General features: G+C 34.6%; 2 protein-coding genes across 2 annotated transcripts; one reads left to right on the top strand and one right to left on the bottom strand.

Annotated features, from left to right (window-relative positions):
* Positions 1-5,211: 5,211 nt before the first annotated feature.
* LOC110893792 (rho guanine nucleotide exchange factor 8-like) lies at positions 5,212-8,885 on the top strand. Its single transcript, XM_035981040.1, has 7 exons — positions 5,212-5,290; positions 5,344-5,502; positions 5,607-5,761; positions 5,854-5,928; positions 6,427-6,693; positions 7,542-7,868; positions 8,496-8,885. The coding sequence occupies exons 1-7, from the start codon at positions 5,212-5,214 to the stop codon at positions 8,883-8,885; spliced, it is 1,452 nt and encodes a 483-aa protein (XP_035836933.1).
* Positions 8,886-9,917: 1,032 nt separating this feature from the next.
* Positions 9,918-17,653, bottom strand: LOC110893793 (aspartate aminotransferase, cytoplasmic). Its single transcript, XM_022140926.2, has 12 exons — positions 17,395-17,653; positions 15,916-15,987; positions 15,754-15,815; positions 15,584-15,667; positions 14,545-14,644; positions 14,331-14,451; positions 13,618-13,781; positions 13,361-13,498; positions 12,520-12,641; positions 12,334-12,428; positions 11,301-11,421; positions 9,918-10,129 (listed from the first exon to the last, which is right to left on the bottom strand). Exons 1-12 carry the CDS (start codon positions 17,458-17,460, stop codon positions 10,045-10,047), a joined length of 1,230 nt encoding a protein of 409 aa, XP_021996618.1. The 5' UTR covers positions 17,461-17,653; the 3' UTR covers positions 9,918-10,044.
* Positions 17,654-21,276: the final 3,623 nt, after the last annotated feature.

The raw sequence follows: 21,276 nt of genomic DNA, 5'->3' as shown, positions 1-21,276 counted from the left end.
TCTTGTTGGGCTGAATTTAGTATCTTTTTGGGTGGAGCTTTAAATGTAATTAAAACCCTACCAATCTTTTGTTTGCCTCTTGTCTGTTAGACATCAATTTCAAATTCTACTTTAATTTATGATGTATTGGGCAAGTAATTTTTGAATTTGAACCTCATTTCCCAAAGTATAACTATTATTGTTGGAGGTGGCAAATGAACTTTTTTTAAAATAAAACTTCATTAAAACAACCTCCGACTCAAACGGACAAAAGGCAGGTGGCAAATGAACTAATTGTTACATGTTTTTTTAACAGTTAAAAATATCATTAGACAACTAATAAGATTCCATATCAAAGATAAATATAAAAAAACGTCTATCATTTAGGCATTGTGAAAATACAGAGCCTTATTACACGAAAGAGACCAATCTAGATTAATTCAATGCCCGATTTCTAATCCAAAGAATAGTTGTTACTTTTAATCCAAAGAGCTAATCATGGACATCATCATCATACTCAATAAATTTCACCAATAGCACAACCAAGTTGGGGTCTGAGGAGGGTAAGATGTAGACAGCCTTACCTTTGTTGGAAATATTAAAGATAATATTAAAGAGGAACATACAAGTTGGTATGTTTCCTCCATCCCACATTGGTGGAGTGAGTAAAGTTTGAGTGGTTTATAAGGGATTACCCCTTATGGGCCTCCATAGTGATAAATGGGTTGAGAAGTGGGTGAAGCCCACACGCGCGCCGAGCCGCGAGCTCGCGAATGGGCGCGTTTGAGGCGCACTTCGCACTTCGCACGTTCGCTAGGAGCTGAGGAGCTTTTATTTTTAGCTAAGGTTCGGTTTCAGGTGGGTCAGATCTGTAAACCGAATGAGATGAGATAAGAAGGAGATAGAGATGGATTCGAAAACAGTGGGGGTTATCCTATAGAAAATCGAATTCGTATAATGATAATTATCCAGTTTTTCGAATTCGTATAGGATATGTATACAGTATTTCGAATTCGTATAGGATTGATATATCACTCCCTATTTTTCTCATTCTCAGGTATAACCCACACCTATAAATAAAGGCTTCCTGCTACCCATTTATTTACACCAAAATTCGCAGCTATCTCTCTCTCTATTGTGTGATTCTGTTTTCGTTCCAGCTTCTGCGTTTTTTGGTTTCCATTGCTGTTGGAATACCAGATCAGTTCTGCATTAAATCCTGGGAGTTTACGCTGCAGCTCACAGCATTACGAGCGCGTAAAATCCTTTAAGGACAGGAGTTTTTCCGTGCAGTTCAAGGCTTTTGTTCAAGGATCTTCGTTCTCACTCGCCAGGTTGGTTTTAATTTACTTGTTCTTTAAATTCGTCCGACAATGGGACAGTCTCCTTCTACCTTTCTTTAATCAGTTTGCTCAAGTTGGAACAAACTGGTTTGGCTGATAACTCGGTAATTAATAAATTAATTGTTTGATTAAATTATTTTTCAATAACCTTTACCCCATAGGAATAGAGAGACTACTTCCATTGAGACCTCTGGCTCGATAGTAGTTTTACATCAAGCCTTGGACATAAGGCACATAACACTCGGCAATTAAGACAAAGGCCGATTAGTGCATGTACTCCTTGGTCTTTCGGCTATCAACGCCACCACATGATGCATGGTTAACCATCTCTCTCTTTTAACGTTATTTTCATAAAATTAGTAAAATAACGTTAAAATTAATGCACTTTCACTTTTGCCCCCGAGCGTCCGTACTTATATACATTATATGTGTTAAAAGACAAATTACAGAAAAAATAAAAATATTTGAAAAAAAAAACAGTGTGACAGAGGCTATAGTGCATGTTTTGATCTTTTTATGTATTTGAGAATTTTAATCTCAATAATAAATTAAGTTCTAAAATAACAATACACTCAACAACTTTGTACCTATTCTAGCTGAGAATTTATAAATTTAATTGTTAGTCAAATGGTACCATAGTCAATCCATCATAAATTTGTATGCATATATATTTTTAATTGTGCCAAGTATTATTATTTTGACATATATATTTTTAATTGGGCCAAGTATTATTAAAATAATAACTTGTCATACGTTATCATGTACAAATACAATGGAACATTAGCCATTTTTCAAATCTATTTGTTTAATAAATTGAGATTTTTTAAAGTGATAATATTTAAAAATTTTGGCATGAGTCATAACACATATAAGGTGGTTGGGTTATATTAAATGAAAAATAGTATTGTGGGCCCTACTCGGCCCATTAAAATAGAATATGTATTTTGATAGTCCACCGGTTTATCGTAACGGCCCTAAATCACCGACGCTATTACCATATCTATGCTTGATTCGTTGCTGACCCCACACGCATTTGCTTCACCAAACCTTTTTATGTTTTATTCATGTTTTATTATGTTCTTAGCTTATACTCACACGACGTGAAATGTGATTGCGAAATTATTTAACGGCAAATTTGGATCACTGACGAACCATTGGAGTATCATCATGACACCAGTAGAACCACCCGATCATATTCATCTCCACTAGGTAATAATGTCTATACCACCAAGTCGGGAGAAAACCCAATAATTCTGGGAAAAATCCCTTGTGGGAATCGAACCCAGGACCATGTTAAACTGGTTAAAAACTCTAGTAAGTCGTAGTTGATGGATTGCTCTTTCAAATGTACTTTTAAGAAGTAAATGGTTATGCCTCACTAAACACAACTTATGTGTTGATTAAACGTCCATTTCCACCAAAGGTTTAGTTATTTGATTCAAAGGCTACTTTTATGGAAAGAAAAAGTCAAAAGTGACAATAATTCATTGGAAAACTCATTGGTCATTATACCCCTCTTCGTCCCCATAAAATGTTTTTTTTAACGACTAATTTCTTTAATCCACTGTCATTTGTGGAACTTGAATCCAAGACATTCCTTTTTCCAATCTAGGTATTTTAAAGGTTTTGTCTTTGCCAATGTATCACAACCCATTGGTCCCCATAAAATGTTTTGGTTTTGTTTTTTTATCCCAAAAGCATATTACACATTATGCTTTTTATGATTTGATTGATTAATGTTTTAGACATTATGCTTTATATGATTTGATTGATTAATGTTTTTTATCCCAAAAGCATATTACACATTATGGTTTTGTTTTTTTATCCCAAAGTATATAAATATATATGCTTTTGTTATCTATATATATATAAATAAAAAACAAATACAAACTCAATAAAATTATTGATCAAAATGAAAATATATATATTTATATCTTATAGATATAGTTACAAGTTTAACAAAATCATGGAATGAAGTTCTAAACTGATAAGGAGTACGGATGGGAGCCTATCAAGTAACAACTTTGGGAAACATTTCATCACTTTGCCCACTCTTTATTAAAAGCAAAGTTTGCATGTTATAAAGAAAAAGAAATGGGTTCAACCCAATACTTCATGGGTTAACCATGGCTTGACCAAACTCTCAATTTATTGGCCAACGGGTAAGATGCTAAAACCAAACTGGTGGTCCAGAGTTTCTTTCATTTTTGTAAAAAAAAAAAAAAAAAAAAACAGTTTAAATCAATTTTAATTTTTGTGAAAGAAAAAAAAACACATACGACTATCAGCAGGGGCGGATCCACCCTTTGGCCAAGGTGGGTGGCCGCATCCTTTAAAAAAAATTAATGTATATTTTAGGCAAAAAAAACTTGACCACACCTCTTGAAAATATGATTGAACATCTCATCCGTACCCTCAATAAATAATTTTTAGGTCCACCGCTGAGTATGAGGCACATACTTGTCAATTTAGTTAGGTAAAAAAAAGGCTTTGTTATATAAAACAAATAATCTTAAAGTTTGTGTACTTGAATTTAAATCAGTTTTATTTTTGTAAAAGAAAAAAAATTCCACATAACACTATGAGGCACATACTTGTCACTTAGGTAAAAAAAAGGCTTTGTTACATAAGACAAATAATCTCAAAGTTTGTGTACTTGATTCTAAGATGATTACGTACACAACTTGAAGACTAAACTTAATATTTTTTTATTTAATTAGCTTTAACTCTAATACTAACATTACTCAACATGATTTTATGTTTCTTTTATGGTACAATACACAAGTACACAACATACACTTACAGGTCGGCCCACAGGCCCAATGAAATAAGTTAAGGTTTATTAAATACTAGAGCCCTGTTGTAATTTCATATGTTTGTTAATTGTTAATTGTTAATCTATTTTCTGATTTACATAAGATAATTATTGTCGATTGTTGCTTATCTAACACAAAAAAGGTATAACACAAAGCATACATGAATTTAAACTAGCAACTCCTCCATTTTTTTTTTTTTTTGAATAATTACTAGTTATTATTATTTTTTTTTGGAATTTAAATACCACATTTGAATCTTTTAACTAAGTTAAATATTTACGACCAATGGAGTGAATGGAGGGGAAGACGAGCGCCAAGAGGGCAAGAGGGATTTCTGGTCGGAGAAGAAGGGATGAGGTGTGAATAGTGGATCCCTAAATATAGAGTTTACTATAGCTTTCTTTTAAAACTTTGAGATGAGAATCCTGATAATGTAAGCGTGAAAATAATAAAATTTTACTTGAATTTTGGGGATGTGGGCCCACATGTGAGTAAAATATCACTTGAATTTGAACCTTGGAAACTAATGTATCCCAAGATCCTAAGTACCCACTATATCTCAAAATTGCAATTTTTAAACTAATGGACTGAAATAGTAATTTTTATATCCCAAGATCCTAAGTACCCAATATATCTCAAAATTGCAATTTTTAAACTAATAGGCTGAAATAGTGATTTTTAAACTAATGGGTTGAAATAGTGATTTTTGACAAACCATAAGGACGAAAACAGTAATTAACTCTAAAAAAAATCCAAAAACTTGCATAAAATCATAATTTTAAAATTAGAAAGCTTCCCGGTGTCCATTTTAGGTCCCTCAAGTTCAAAAATCACCCTATTTAACCCTTATAATTTCAAATCCCATCATTATAGAGGATAAACATGAACCCCACATTCAAAAGGTGGTAAACACCAACAATAAAAATAAACACAAGAGCAAAAATCAAACAACAATACACACAAAAACCAATTAAACAAATCCCTCATTAAACTCTTTTCAACCTTTGTTCATATTCATATCACCATAGACCATAACACAATCACAACATTCCAACTTCCAAGAGGAAAGAAACATGACAACGATAGACGAACAAGAAACCACCATAAGCGGCGACGATGATCATGTTTCCCTGGTAAAAGCGAAGCGTCATGGTACGTTTTCTATAGTTTTCATGTTTCAATCCGAATATGATCGGAAAATTCAGTTTTTTTTTTTTTTTTTTTTTTTTTTTTTTTTTTTTGTGCAGAGTTGGAGCAAATGAAAGAAAGGTTTGCTAAGCTTATTTTACGAGAAGATATGTCCGGTGGTGGCAAAGGGGTTTCATCTGCTTTGGCGTTATCAAACGCCATTACAAATCTTGCCGGTAATCTTATTAAAACCGTTTTATATGCTAATAAATTATTAAAACATATTGTTTAAAAGATGTTCATTCAAAACGGTTTTTTTTTTTTTTTTTTTTTTTTGCAGCTTCTGCATTTGGCGAGCAACACAAGCTCGCTCCAATGCCGGAAGATAGGAAAAGAAGATGGAGAAGGGAAGTCGGCTGGCTTTTATCGGTAACCAATTACATCGTTGAATTCGTCCCCTCTCAACAAACATCGAAAGACGGATCAAATATGGAGGTATGGGCATTTCAGGTTGGTTAAATTTGCGTTTTCGAAACCGTTTATCTGATCACTAACGACTTCAATGTCAAACAATCACAATTTCGCAGGTTATGATGACAAAACAAAGAGGCGATCTGAGGATGAACATCCCGGCTCTCAAAAAGCTAGACGCGATGCTCATTGTAATGATTCTATTCTCATATCGCAATTTCGTATGCCGTTTTAACTAGGGGTGTAAACAAGCCCAGAAGCTCGAGAGCTACTCGTGATCGGCTCGGTTAAAAGCTCAAACGAGCCGAGCCTTAACTAGCCCGAGCTCGAGCCTGAAATAGAGCTAATCTAGTTATCGAGCCTTAGCTCGAGCCTGAAATACAAAGCTCGTTTAGGCTAAACAATTTTTTTTGTATACAATATGATATAATATAATGTAATAATGATCATAACATTGGTGAGCTGAGCTTGAGCCGAGCTCTGGCTCGTTTAAGCAAAGTTGAAGCGAGCTCAAGCCGAGCTTTTAGCTCGTTTGAGATTGTTCTCAAATAGCTCGAGCCGAGTTGGAGCTTTGGGTTTTACTCGCAAGCCGAGCTCAAGCCTAGTCGGACTCAGCGCTCGGCCCGGCACGTTTACACCCCTAATGTTAACGATTATCTTCAAGATTATTGAAAGAATGTACGATACAGGGTTGTCTCGACAATTTCAAAAACCAGAACCAATTCTGGTACGTGTCGAAAGATGCAGATGAGTCCGAAAAGGGAGTTCAAAGAAGCGATAAATGGTGGCTACCGACGGTCAAAGTTCCACCGGAAGGACTCTCCGAAGAATCGAGAAAATGGATGCAGTATCAAAAAGATTGTGTTAATCAAGTTTTGAAAGCTTCTATGGCCATAAATGCAGAAATATTAGCAGAAATGGAGATCCCTGATGATTATATTGATAATCTCCCTAAGGTAATGTTTAAATACATTGTCATTGCTCTCGGACGGGTCGTTTTTCGTATGGGTCAAACCGGGTCGGGCCAGATTGTTGGCCCGAAAACATTTTTATATCCATTGTAACTGGTTAATAGCTGGTACACCAATAATCGGTTAGGAGTTAAAAAAACCGTCGGTTTGTAACTGGTTATTTTTAACCGATGTACCAGTTAACCGTGAAAAAAACCGAAAAAACTGGAAAAAATATATATGAAAATAACCGGTTAATAAGGTTAAAGTGAATAATCGAACCAGTTAAGGTAATAACCGGATAAAACAAAATTTTGAAAATAACAGACTAAACCGGTTAACCGAATCGGTTAATCTAACCGACTTTGTGCACCTCTAGCATTGACAAAAAGACTAAAAGTTTTCAAAAGTTCGACCGGTTTCCTTTTTAACTATTTTTTTTAACGTTGACCCGTTTGAGATATAAATAACTTAGAGTTAATTACTGTTTTCGTCCCTGTGGTTTGTCAAAAATCACTATTTCAGTCCATTAGTTTAAAAATTGCGATTTCAGTCCCTGTAGTTTCACTTTCATAACCATTTCAGTCCACCTCATAACCATTTCAGTCCCTGTACTTAACAGAATAATGGATTGAAATGGTTACGAAAGTGAAACCACAGGGACTGAAATGGTTACGAAAGTGAAACAACAGGGACTGAAATCGCAATTTTTAAACTAATGGACTGAAATAATGATTTTTGACAAACCACAGGGACGAAAACAGTAATTAACTCAATAACTTAAATCGAACTGTTTACAAGTAAAACGATTCGAAATTTCCATAGAAAAATGCTATAATTTTTAAACTTGACAGAATGGAAGAGAAAGCCTTGGAGATCAAATCTACAAAAGTATTACGGTTGACTCGTTCGATCCAGGACAGTTTCTATCAACGATGGATCTATCAAACGAGATAAACGTTCTTGATCTCAAGAACAAGATAGAAGCTTCGATAGTTATATGGAAACGAAAGATGAATCAAAAGGACTCGAAATCTTCATGGAGCTCATCGATAACGGTAAGCATGGAGAAACGAGAGCTTTTTGAAGATAGAGCGGAAACCATTTTACTCCTCTTAAAACAACGGTTCCCTGGACTTCCTCAATCGTCGCTAGAAATCAGCAAGATCGAGTCTAATAAGGTACGAACAAGGAACGAAATTTCATATTTCGTTCAAGATGGTGTTAGGAATTTAGGGGTGTCAATCGTGTCAGGTTTATGGATTGGCGGGTTGGTGGGTTGAAATGTGTAACCCGAACCCAACCCATATTATTACTTGTGTCAAAGTTTACAATCCTAACCCAGACATATAAATTCGGGTCAACACGACCTGTTTAACCCGTATTTTTAGATGAGTCATACATGTTGACTGACGATTTACAAACGAGTTGTTGGGTTTTAAGCGGGTTATGGAAAACATGCTTAATGGTAAGCATGAGCGTGACAGGTAAATAATCTAGTGTGACAAAACTAACATTATTAACACTAATCATGTAAAATAGAAACCGAAAAACATAAACAAAAAATATAAAAGGTTTTTTTTTTTTTTTCTAAATAGTTAAACGGGTTAACGGGTCAACCCGAAACTTCCCTATTTTTAATACCGGTTGACCCAAACCTGACCTGTTTTTTTAAATGGGTCGTGTTAGTTAACCCAACCCTGTTTTTTCTCATGTCAAATTCGGGTCGGGTTTCAGGTCGTGTCAAGAATTGACGCCCTTAGTTAGGATGTTCGTTTAAAAAGACCGATATACTTTGATCTATGTAGGATGTCGGTCATGCTATATTGGAAAGCTATTCGCGGGTATTGGAGAGTTTAGCTAGCACGGTGATGAACCGAATCGAGGATGTACTTTACGCGGATAACGTGGCACAAGATCCATCATTGCTAGCCAAAAAGAGGACTTTGTCATCACGACCAACGTTAAACGATTCTAATCGTCAAACTCCTGGTGAATCGCCTACCGGATCACCTACAGCGACGACATTGTCAGATGTTATGGGGTGGAGTGTTGAGCAAGAAGCAAGTCCTCAACCCGAGGAAAAAGAACCCGAAAAGTATCATAGCAAATCGGCTAAGATTTTGGCGAGAACGAAGAATTCATATATGGAGAAATTAGAGGCTTATAAGTTAAGAAGCCCCACAACTCGCCATTAATGAATATTAGAACTAGGATTAATGGTGATAATTGCCCATTGAATGTAAATATAATCTTATTCTTTCTAATTGATCATTGTCCAGCTTTTTCGTGATGTAAATACTAAACGAGTTACCTAAGAAAAAGTAACCTGATAACCGACCCAAATCCAACAAAATGGATTTGTTGGGCCGAGTGTTATTCGGGGTTTTCAAGATTTTGCCTAAGAAAAAGTAACCTGATAACCGACCCATTTAAAGTTCAGGTTGTTCAGTTTTGGGGTTAGATGTAAAAATGAAAAAAAAATAGTTATCTTAAACGGAATATCATCAAAATTCAAATAGATTTTTTTTAAAACCCGGTTTCGGTTATTAACCGAACCGTTTTTTTCACCCAAAACGAAAACCGGTTTTTTTTATAACCGGTTTCCGTTATTAACCGGTTTTTCAAGTCCAAAACAATAACCGGTGTAACCGGTTAGGACCGGTTTTTAACCGGTTTTCCCCAAAAAACCGGTTTTTTTTCCGGTTTTATTAAAACCGGTTTCGGTTATTAATCGGTTTTTCAGATCAAGATTAGTAACCGGTCACAAACCGGCGGTTCGGTTATAAAACCGGTCCGGTTATAAAAAAACCGGTAAAAAAAACCTGTTTCGGTTTTTTTCCCGGTTTCGGTTCTAAAACCGGTTTTTTTTACACCTCTAATACCAACACTCCAAACCAAGATGCATTTATAAAATAAAGACGGATAAATGTTCGGGGTTTTTTCGGGTTTCGAGTTTAAGGTCGGGTTGTTCGAGTTTCGCGATGGGAAAAAATACCCGATAACCGACCCACTTAAATTTTGGGTTTTCTGGGTATTCTCTAATTCGGGTTCGGGTGGCTTCGAATTCTGGTTGGGTTTAGGATAAAAAAGGACAGCCCTATCCGGATTGGGTTACCGCTCGACTCGACCTATTCACAAGTAAATGGATCAAAATGATCACCTCTAATTTTGAGTAGTAAAATAAAATTGGATCTCTTTTTCTAACAATAATATTGAAAAAATGTGGAGAAATTAAGCAAAACCAAGTGGCTCAATTTAATAATGTCAATAAAGTTTCCAGATTAGGCGATAATCATGCCGGCTTAAAGTAATCCAAAAACAGCTTTATTAAGACTTACAACAAAACATGCTTGTTTACGCAACACGGGTAACAGCAGCATGCATAGCATCCGCAAGATGAGGTACAGTCTTTGAACTTAGACCAGCCATGCTGATTCTCCTGCGTGATTTACGAAGAAAAAGAATGTTACGGCGAAAGCTCTATTTATATTTCATATATATATATTTCGTATATATCCTTTCGAATTTCATGATTATCGTATTTACCTATTCAAAAAACATGGAAATAAGCGTATTTACTAATTTCATGATAGATAGTATAATTTGAAGACATTATACACGGAATGATTCAACGTAACAATTTTGTTTGCTTATTCGGTGAAATTAGGGGTGCAAATGAGTCGAGCTACTCACAAGCTGCTTGAGCTCGGCTCAGAAAAAAAAGCTCGAACGAGCCGAGCTTAAACGAGCTCGAGCACGAGCCTAAAACCAAGCTCGTTTAGTAAACGAGCCCGAGCTTTGCTTATCGAACTTGAGCCGGTTCACAAGCCTAAACGAGCCTACTATTTATATATTTTTATTAGAGTTAATTACTGTTTTCGTCCCTGTGGTTTGTCAAAAATCACTATTTCAGTCCATTAGTTTAAAAATTGCGATTTCAGTCCCTGTGGTTTCACTTTCGTAACAATTTCAGTCCCTGTGGTTTCATTTTCGTAACCATTTCAATCCATTATTCTGTTAAGTACAGGGACTGAAATGGTTACGAGGTGGACTGAAATGGTTACGGAAGTGAAACCACAGGGACTGAAATCGCAATTTTTAAACTAATGGACTGAAATAGTGATTTTTGACAAACCACAGGGACGAAAACAGTAATTAACTCTTTTTATTAATATATTAAATTAAATATATATTTACATAATAATTATTATTTTAAATAATTTATTTATAAAAATATGAAAAAACTAAATTATATATAAAATATAATAATATATTAATCAAAAAAATAATTAACAAGCCGAACCTGAGCTCGAGCTTGAAAAACTACCTACGAGCCGAGCTCGAGCTTGAAAAACTACCTACGAGCCGAGCTCGAGCTTGAAAAACTACCTACGAGCCGAACTCGAGCTTTAGAACCAAAGCTCGAATCAAGCCAAGCTCTATCTCGGGCTCGGCTCGTTTGCTCTCCTAGGTGAAATAAACAGTTGCAAGTAATTGAATTATTTTATTTACTACGGAATGAATAAAAGTGACGTTGGTGTTCGTATTTAAAAAATCTACAAGGATATATATGAAATTTTGAAGTTTTAGAAGAGTATATATATGTTTACCCATCGGAAGTCATGTAGATGTGATACTCTCTTGTCATGAAAGCAACTTGTTCAGCGTTCAGCCCGGTGAAAGTAAACATTCCGATTTGCTTTATAATGTGAGTCCAGTCACCCGGTGTTCCTGATACATGTGAAACCACACGGATTTTAAGCTTAAATGATACGCTAAAGTATGCTTTTATAATTTATAAATAAAAAAATAGTAAAGTACACGGATGGTCCCTACGGTTTACCAAAATTTTGGATTTGGTCCCTACTTTTTTAAAAATACACAAGTGGTCCCTGTGGTTTGCATTTTGTAACGCATTTAGTCCCCAACTTTTTTCAAAAGTACATGGATGGTCCTTGTGGTTTGCACTTTGTAACACATTTAGTCCTTAACTTTTGGACCTGCCAACAAACCTTTAGTTTTGTTGGCTAGGGACTAAATGCGTTACAAAGTGCAAACCAGAGGGACCATAGTTATTAAAGGCGCTAAGCGCACTCAAGGCGCATAGGCCTCGCCTGGGGCCTAGGCGCAAAGCGCATAAAAAGCGAGGGCCTGAGAAAAATTAATCGCATAATGAAAAGAAGTTAAAAATACATTATGTATTAGCAAAATAATACTATTCTTCAAATTAAATAAACAAAATCTATTATATAAAACTATATGTCATCTATTTAGAACCAAAAGTTCTAAAAATATTAGTGTATTAGTGTAGGAAAGTAGTTTTCCTTAGATAAAAGTAGAAATCCGGCTAGAATCTCGTCGGAATTTAGAGAATTTGGCCGGAAACTATCCGGAATCTAGGAATCTTGCCGGAATGTGCGCCTGAACCATCATCACCTAGAGATATAAAGCGCAAATTCCTCGACTTAAAGCGCAACTGCCTCGCCTCGCCTGAAAAATGGGCCTAGGCGCAAGAGGCGATGGCTTTTAACAACTATGAGAGGGACCATCCGTGTATTTTGGAAAAGCTAGGGACCAAATCCATAATTTTAGTAAACCACAGGGACCATCTGTGTACTTTACTCTAAAAAAATCTAGTCTTACCTCTTGCTTGTAGGGCTTCTAATAATTGCTTGCGCATGCTGATAATCCGATCAGCCATTGCTTTAAGCTCAACCGTCCACTCATTGTACAAATTACTATAATAAACACAAGAAGTTTTATAAAGTTTAAAAACTAATAATCCAAAAAAGCCGATTTCTTTATAACTTTTTTAAGAGATTACGGTACCTGTCTTTAAGTATAGTTGCAACAATAGACGCACCATGAAGAGGCGGACTCGAATACATCGGCCTAATAACCAATTTAAGTTGACTCTCTACCCTGCTTGCAACGTCGGCGGTTTTGCAAACCTGTTAAACCCGCTTAATTAACCGCACGGAAAAATTAACTTATTGAAAACGACTTGCCTAACCGTAAGGGTAAACTAGTAATTGTGAATCTAGCAAAGAATAACCAGTTTGAAATAACCGAACTCAAACTACTTACTGAAAACAGTTTCACCCCCAACGATTATATCCAACAGACTAAAATTTAGGGTTGTGAATTTCTGACACGACACGAACCTAACACGAAATTCACGGGTTTCGGTTTAGTCTAAACGGGTTCGGGTCAATTTCAGGTTGAACCTGCAAACCCGTCTAGCTAAACGCGCCGGGTTAGGGTCAACGTGGTCAGGTTGGCGGGTTGACCCGTTTAACCCATTTATATTATATTATATTTTTTACAATATTTTTTATGTCATAAATTAAATTGGGTGTGTATTTTATGCCATTATTATAACATAAAAAAAGAAACTGACATAAGATTTTATAACTTTAAATTTTAAATGTAATTGTATTATATACATTTGTGTTTTTTTAGTAAATTTTAATTTTAATATACTAGTTTGTAGAAACAAATAAAAGAAAATCGGATTGAACAGGTCGTGTTCGGGTCAACCCGCGAATATTCGAGTCGTGTTGGGGGTCGAACCCGCCAACCCGCAAACACGACCCGTTTCGACCCCTACTAAAATTGCTTCTAACATGAAAAAGATTTATTGTAAATAAAAACAAAAATTGTCACTCACAATGCTAAGGGCTCCAACACGTTCGCCGTAAAGTCCCATATTTTTAGCATAACTTTGAGCTGCAAAGCATTCACCGCCATCAGCAACAAACATTCGAACAGATTGTGCATCTGCATCGAGGCTGCCACTTGCAAAACCCTAAATGAAGTTTAACAAAAATAAGCATTTATTGCTTTATAACTTTAATAGATACATGAACACACAAAAAGATTAAAAATTATGTTCAGAAAAAAAAAAAAGTCGAAATTTTTATCAACCTGATATGCACTATCGAAAAACGGTAACAACCCTTTTGATCTCATCAATTTTCGGATCTGTTCCCATTGATCAAGGGTTGGATCGACGCCAGTTGGATTGTGAGCACACGCGTGAAGGAGGACTATCGCTCCCGTTGGAGCGTTACCCAAATCTTCCAGAAGGCCTAATTGTATATTTAAATAAACCATCGAGTTAATATCTTGAAAAGGCCTATGGTAAGTCCTAAAATAGCACATTACCAAGTGTGTGTGTGTGTGTGGTGGGGGGGGGGGGGGGGGGGGATATTGCACGGTCCTCCCAACCGCTGGAGTGATCCCACTCCACAAGCTAGCTTAGCCCCATAGCTGCCTGGCAGTTACTACCCAACCGGAAACGAAAGCCTGGAGGGTGTGCCTGCCAGGATTCGAACCGGGGTCCTCTGGAAAGAGGTGGGTGAGGCTGGCCACTGGGACACCCCAAGTGGTTGCCCATTACCAAGTAGCCCATAACAAATTTACATATTTTAAATGAATTTGAATAAAAAAGAATTTATTCGAATTTACCAGTTTTTAATCGAATTCGAATTCAAGCAAAAAAAAATTTATTAGAAAAAATTGATTCGAGTAATTCGAAAATTCGTTATTCGATGAACATCCCTACTATGTCTTGAAAGTGATAACGTACAACTAACAAAAACAAGTATATATCATAATGATTTTTTTTTATTTCATACCTTGGAAGTCGAGCCCACGTGTAGCAGGATCATAGTAACGGTATGTCTTTACGGATAATCCGGCTAAAGTGAAGATTTTCGGATGGTTTCCCCATGTTGGGGATGGAATGTACACCGTTTTCTGTTTAAAAAAAAGTGATTAAGGCGTAATCATCATTATTGTTTTGAGAATATAATTAAACCGAATGAAAAATATATAAATTTGTTTGCTTACTTCATAGTAATGCTTTGCAAGAAACTCTCCACCGACCCTTAGTGAGCCGGTTCCGGATAAACACTGCACGGTAGTGACTCTGTTCTCTTGAATTGCAGGGCTATTTTTCATTTTTTTTTTCCAAAGAAGAAACTAATTAATTATTTTGATTTATGAATATAAGAATAAACAATTACACCGTAAAATTGTATTTATGGTGACTCTACTATTTTAGGGAATGTTTTCATTACCAGTAATCAAACCCACAGCCTTACTAGTCCATTGGTCAAACCAATTTCAAAAAACCAGACCGATTGTAAGGTTATGGTTCAAGCTAGGGCTACAAAGAACCGAACGTTCAGCAAACGGTTCGTTAACCATTCAACGGGATGTTCGTTTGTGTTCATTCGTTTAATAAATGAATGAACACGAACAAAATGTTCGGTTTGTTTAGTTAAATGAATGAAAACACGTTACCGAACTTCACGAACATAAATGAACGAATGTGGCCTCTGTTCATTTGTTTAATAAATGAACGAACACGAACAAAACGTTCGGTTTGTTTAGTTAAATGAATGAAATAAATGAACAGAGGCCACGCTTGTTCATTTATGTTCGTGAACGTTCGGTAACATGTTCGTGTATGTTCATTTGTGCTCGATAGTTCATTAGTGTTTTTAGTTTGTATATTTTATTAATTCCTTCAAAATTCCAACAAATAAAAGTATCAATTTATTATATATTATGTTCATGAACGCTTGTTTGCCTTCGTTTGTTTCCATTTGCGTACATGAACATTAGTTTCTGTTCATGAACATTTGTTTGCATTCTTTTCCTAAAATTAACAGACGAACACGAACTAGTTCATTTCCTTAACAAACACGAACATAAAATCTCGTTCGGTGAGTGTTCATGAACAGTTCGTGAACACATATATTCCTTAACAAACGAGCACGAACAAGGTCTTGTTCATGTTCGTTCGGTTCGTTTGCAGCCCTAGTTCAAGTTATCAAGTCTAGAAAACACTGATTTTAGGCCCAAAAAAAAAAAAAATTGTTACCTATCAGCACCAAAAATGAGCTTTGCACTACCCTTATTAAAATCTGCAAGTCCGACAATGGGAAGATACTCCTTAACCCGAGACCTAAATTTCACAAAACACTAAAAATCACACAACCGAATATCAACTAATTCGAATCAAATTACGGGTATAAGAATAAGTTACTTAACGGGTCATTAACGAGCTTTTGTTCTGCCTGTCTTACAACATTGAGAACCAAAGGTTTCCCTTCCTATTAATCACAACAAAAAAAAAATTTTGCATAATCATTAATCAATCACAATTAAAGAACTATTAATGAATCAATCAAGAACATAATCACAATCACTTACCTCAGTTCTATAAGCACCTACACCCAAATTCAACTTTGATGTGTCTGAATCTTTGTTGTAAGCAACAGTAACCTGTTTTTTGTCTCATCATATAACAAAGACAAAAAAAATTGAGTTTCTTTTTTTATTAATTTTTTTATAAGAAAACAAAAACCAAATGCCACTATCAACAAATCAATTTCATCCAAGATTATCTAAAACCCTAAAAGTCTACCACAACCCCCCTCCCCCCATATAAATAAAAAGGGTAAATTACTTTTTGAGACCCTGTGTTTTAGTAGTTTTAACTAGTTGAGTCCAAAAGCAAAAAGTTTAACGACCTGAGTCCATATAAGCATTTTCTTTAACCAGTTGAGTTCTTTTGAGTCCAAATTTTAACATTCTGAGTCCAATTTTTTTGGACTGAAATCGTTATAAAATGAACAAGATTGGACTCAAAACGTTATAAAATAAATGGCTAGGGACTCGGGGCGTAAACTTTTTTATTTTGGACTCAAGTGGTTAAAACCAGGACTCAAAAAGTAATTTACTCAAATAAAAAACAATAATAAAAAAAAATAGTAACTCGTTGTAACACGTCACAATTATGTGAACCCGAAATTCTTTTTCGGGCTTCTCTTATTTCACCCTATCTAATTCTTTTATATATAATAAATAGCGATTTCATTCATACTTGCCAAGTTACATCGTAAATAATAATAGGCGGTTTCTAAGCTAGTAATAATAACAATAAAAAATAAATAAATAAAAAACCCAATTTTGCAAACAATCAATCAACATGTTCATGAGATTTGAGAACCCTAAAAAGGGGATTTGTTTAAAAAATGAAGCTTGATCAAAAAAAAAAAAAAAAAAAAAAAAACAAACTCTTGATATAACAGTTGATTAGTACATTACAAGAACTTAAAACAATTAATAATCAGTAAACATCAAATATTATTCGTCAAGATCATAACTTTATAAAAACCCTAATCGTAGATTTAAACTTGATCGCTAAAACTCAACTAATCAGTAGATTACAAGAACTTAGAATGATTAATAATCAGTAAACATCGAATATTATTAGTCAAGATCATAACTTTATAAAAACCCTAATCGTGTTTATGTTAAAGATTTAAACTTGATCGCTAAAACACAACTAATCAGTAGATTACAAGAACTTAAAACAATTAATAATGAGTAAACATCAAATATTATCAGTCAAGATCCTAACTTTATAAAAACCCTAATCGTGTTTATGTTAAAGATTTAAACTTGATCGCTAAAACTCAACTAATCAGTAGATTACAAGAACTTAGAATGTTTAATAATGACTAAACATCGAATATTATTAGTCAAGAACATAACTTTATAAAAACCCAAATCGTGTTTATGTTAAAGATTTAAACTTGATCGCTAAAACTCAACTGATGAGTAGATTATATGAAGTTGATTACCGGAAAGTTGCAAAAAGAAAGAGGGGAAAGTAGTGGATCATACCCCTAAGATGGGATCTTCAGGAGCACGAGCGATTTGGGAGAAAACGGAGCTTGAATGATCAGCCATTGTTTTTTTGTTCTTCAAGAATTATTATTGAATTTGTGAGAGAGAATAAGAAATTGGGGGTGGGTTTATATGCAAATCTTCTCAGACGGTTTTTAGCTGCTGATTTATTATGGAAATACCGTGGGCGGCACGCAAACTAACATCAGGTTGAAAATGCTTTGCCCGACAAGGGTTGTGATTTACACTCTTGAGAAAACCACTTGACACTTGAGACTAATACTATATGTTTAAATTATCGAGATATATGTTTGTCGAATCGGGTTCGGGTTATTCAAGTTTGTATTCTATCTCACTTGGTAAAAACATATGTCTGAGCAGTTTAAAATTATTAGGCTATGCGGGGGTGACTGACGCTCACCTACACGTCATCTTTTAAAGCCCCCTAACACCGCCCCACTCAAGCCAAAAGGGGGCGCCTCATCACCTCCGACAAGCCCTTGACCGACATTAATCAGATTTCTTTTTTATGGGGGTCACCCTTGAGTTAGCCAATCAGATTTCATTTCTTTGTATTTTAAACATTTAGGTAAACCACGTAAAACCGCACAATGCTAGTTAACGAATGGGTTAGCTAAAGTCTCACTACCTACGCCACATTGAGTGACACTTTAACTAGCATGGGGGGCTTTAAATCACACTATGTAGCCTTAGTATATTTACATTATCGGTCTTGGTTCTGGTTATTTGGGTTTGCATTTTGGAAATAAATTTGAGTTTGAATAATCAGGTCGGGTCAGTTTGAGATTAACAAATTCAAATTTGATTCGGATAAGGAGCTGATTTGAGTACTTAAACCCTAAATACAAATTTTTTTTTTCGAATTATATTTTGGGTTTTTCAAGTTTGTTCGGAGAATGAAAACATTTGATCAACATATCATATGTCATGTAATTTAGCTTTGTAGATTACTATTGTGTTCATTACATACCTATTTTTACTAGATGATTGTATGAATCACAAGGTATATTTTTACATTGTATTTTGTTGGTTTAATATGAGAGAAAAAGAAAGTGTTACAAACAGTTATAATAATAATTTAGTATGAGAAAGAAGAAAGGGCGTGACAGACATTTACATACAAAAAATGGTTACGTCACTGCTAGGTGTCTCGCACTACCGACTAGTGACCAGTCCAATGATCAACATAAGAGGTAAATCACGTGTTCCAAAATAAATCAAGTGGTGTCAGATAGTACATCTAATTAATTATCTCTACACGTCTAAGAGGTCGTTTGGTTCACTGAGTTAAGAATTAAATTAGAATGTTTCATGGGAAATTATGTATGGGTTTGTTAATGATTCTTTGGTTAATAAATAAACAATAACCATTGACTTAATTCTTAAAATCGAATATAAAGTGCTTATTAAAATATTGATCAAGTTCACTATGTGCTATTTTTAGTATTTTTCTTCATATGTCAACATGGACTTTTAGAAGTATCAAAGGTCGATATTAAAAATGTTGCTTTCGGCATGAATTTGGAACAAATGGTTCGATTGGGACCGCATTTAAAATAAATTGATAGGAAGTTATAGAAAGTTGACTAAATGAGAACAATTTTGATGTATTAAATAGACCAGAATGGCATGTTGAATTTGTTAAAACAAATGCTGATTGCGACACTAATTCATTTTCCCATCTACATTAGTCATGTAAAACCTAAAGAGTTTTGACTTTTGAACTTTTGATGTTTTCCGGATTAAATTAATAACCCGGTGAAGCGACTTTTAATGGTTATCATCAACGCTTTTATAATTGCGGTCTGTTGAACTGACCTTCTTGCTTATTTACTTGTCGGACCGGTCAGATCTGCTGAACCGATTTTAAAAATCAAATGACGTTATAAATAATTTAAAAGTTCAAAATATAAATATGTAACTAAATGAAAACAATATATGAAAATTCTTTATCTTTTTGTATAGATTTAGATAAAAATATAATTCAAAGCTTTAAATAAACAAAATGTGAAGTATGAAATACTAAATAAATCAGGAAACAAGATTTTGGAGACAAAACCAAAATAAAAGATAAATAAAAAAAAAGTGGTCCGATCAACTAAAATAGATGTTATTATGTGTTTGGTCCCCGTACTGACTAGTTCAATTTTGAAAACACCGGCTGACACGAATTTTCGTTTAATAAGAGGACGATTCTTATAAACGATTTGTTGGAAATTGGAATTGTTGTATATCACGCACCAAGTAATAGAAAATTATAGACGTCTAATTTCAAATTTTAGCCCTTCTATATGTGCGGGTGTTAACAATTGCTCTAATGTATAAGAGCATTCACAACAGCTTCACTATATCTCTCCTTACTTTTAAATTTTAAGACAAATGTCTAAAAATCATTATTTTTCACTCCATATCATAGCCACAAAATGTACACCCTATTTTTATAATTTGAAAATTTGGTACGGTATCTTTTTATATATAAAAAGCTACTATTCATCTTCCATAAAATTATTGTGATTGTATAAAAATGAGGAATATAATTAAAAAAAAAGTATTTGTGAGTAAGATAAATATAAAAATGGTGAATAAGATGCAAGAATTTTTTTAAGATGAGAGATAAAGGTGAAAGAAAGTTGTACGCTTACAAATAAACGTGAAAAGGTTTCAAATTTTTTAAAACATCAAGATAGGACGAGTGAAATAAATCTAGAAGTACAAACATTTCTTATCCAACAACTTCTTTTCGCGTCCACTCTACACAACATCCGGAAACCAGTCTGACTTGTGAACCCGATTCAGGTACAACTCTAAAAACCATCAGTGCTAAATAACAGCAGTCAGAGTGTACCGAACCAGTGGTGTATAAAGTTCTCGTCTGATAAACATTTCCATATCATAAATTTGCAACAAGTTGTTGCTTTGTATTGTTGTAATGTATGCATTGGGGGTTTTTCAAAAAAAAAAGTTGCATTTTCCACTTTTAACCCAAAAGGTTTTATCTTTTACATTTTAACCCCTTTTACTTTTTTACTTTTAACCCAAAGTTTTTCATCTTTTACAATTTCACCCCAACACGTTTATATTTTCAACTTTGATCCCCCATATTTTTCATCTTTCGCAAATTTTTCGTTTTACGTTTCTTTTTATATTTTGCGAGTCAACACGCCGCAACGTGCGTGTGGGGTTCAACGTTTTTTCCCGTTTGACATGCCAATCGCAGTGCATCTATTTTTCTCCATTTGACAAATTCGTCGCAACGCACGGGTCCTAAAATGTAAAGGCTTTTAGAATATTTTCGTGATTATTTTATGAATGTTTTGTAAATTTTGTTTGGATCCAAGTAATTTTATATCTTAAAAAACCTCATGAAAATCTACAACGAGCACGACAAAATGAGTCAGATCAAATATAATATGTTTTCGTGATTATTTTTATAAATGTTTTGTAAATTTTGTTTGGATCCAAGTGGAGTCAAATTGTGGTTTCTTTTTTCCGTTTTTAAAAGCTCTAATTAATCTCTTTTCATTATACATGTCAACTTTTGCGTTATACCCGTTACGTTTTCTATGTATTACTCGGGTCATATATAATACGTTATGATTTTACTCTATAATTTGATATGCTTTATGTTTTGATCAAATCGTAATGTTTATATAGGTTACATTGAGTTTAATCAAATACGTTAAAATGCGTGTTTTCATATGGTTAACGCATCACATAACGTTTGAACTAATCCATTTGATGTTTGAGAAGAATCCGCGCTGCAACGCGCGCGGGTCTTAATGCTAGTTGAGAATAAAATTAGATACGTGTTATGGTCTAAAAACTTTGGGCTGCTCTATTGGGCTCCAAGCCTGCAAT

Source organism: Helianthus annuus, chromosome 12 (genome assembly GCF_002127325.2).
Source record: "Helianthus annuus cultivar XRQ/B chromosome 12, HanXRQr2.0-SUNRISE, whole genome shotgun sequence".
Classification (NCBI taxonomy): Eukaryota; Viridiplantae; Streptophyta; class Magnoliopsida; order Asterales; family Asteraceae; genus Helianthus; species Helianthus annuus.
Note: the sequence above shows the minus strand (reverse complement) of the source record. Positions and strands in the feature narration are given on the sequence as shown.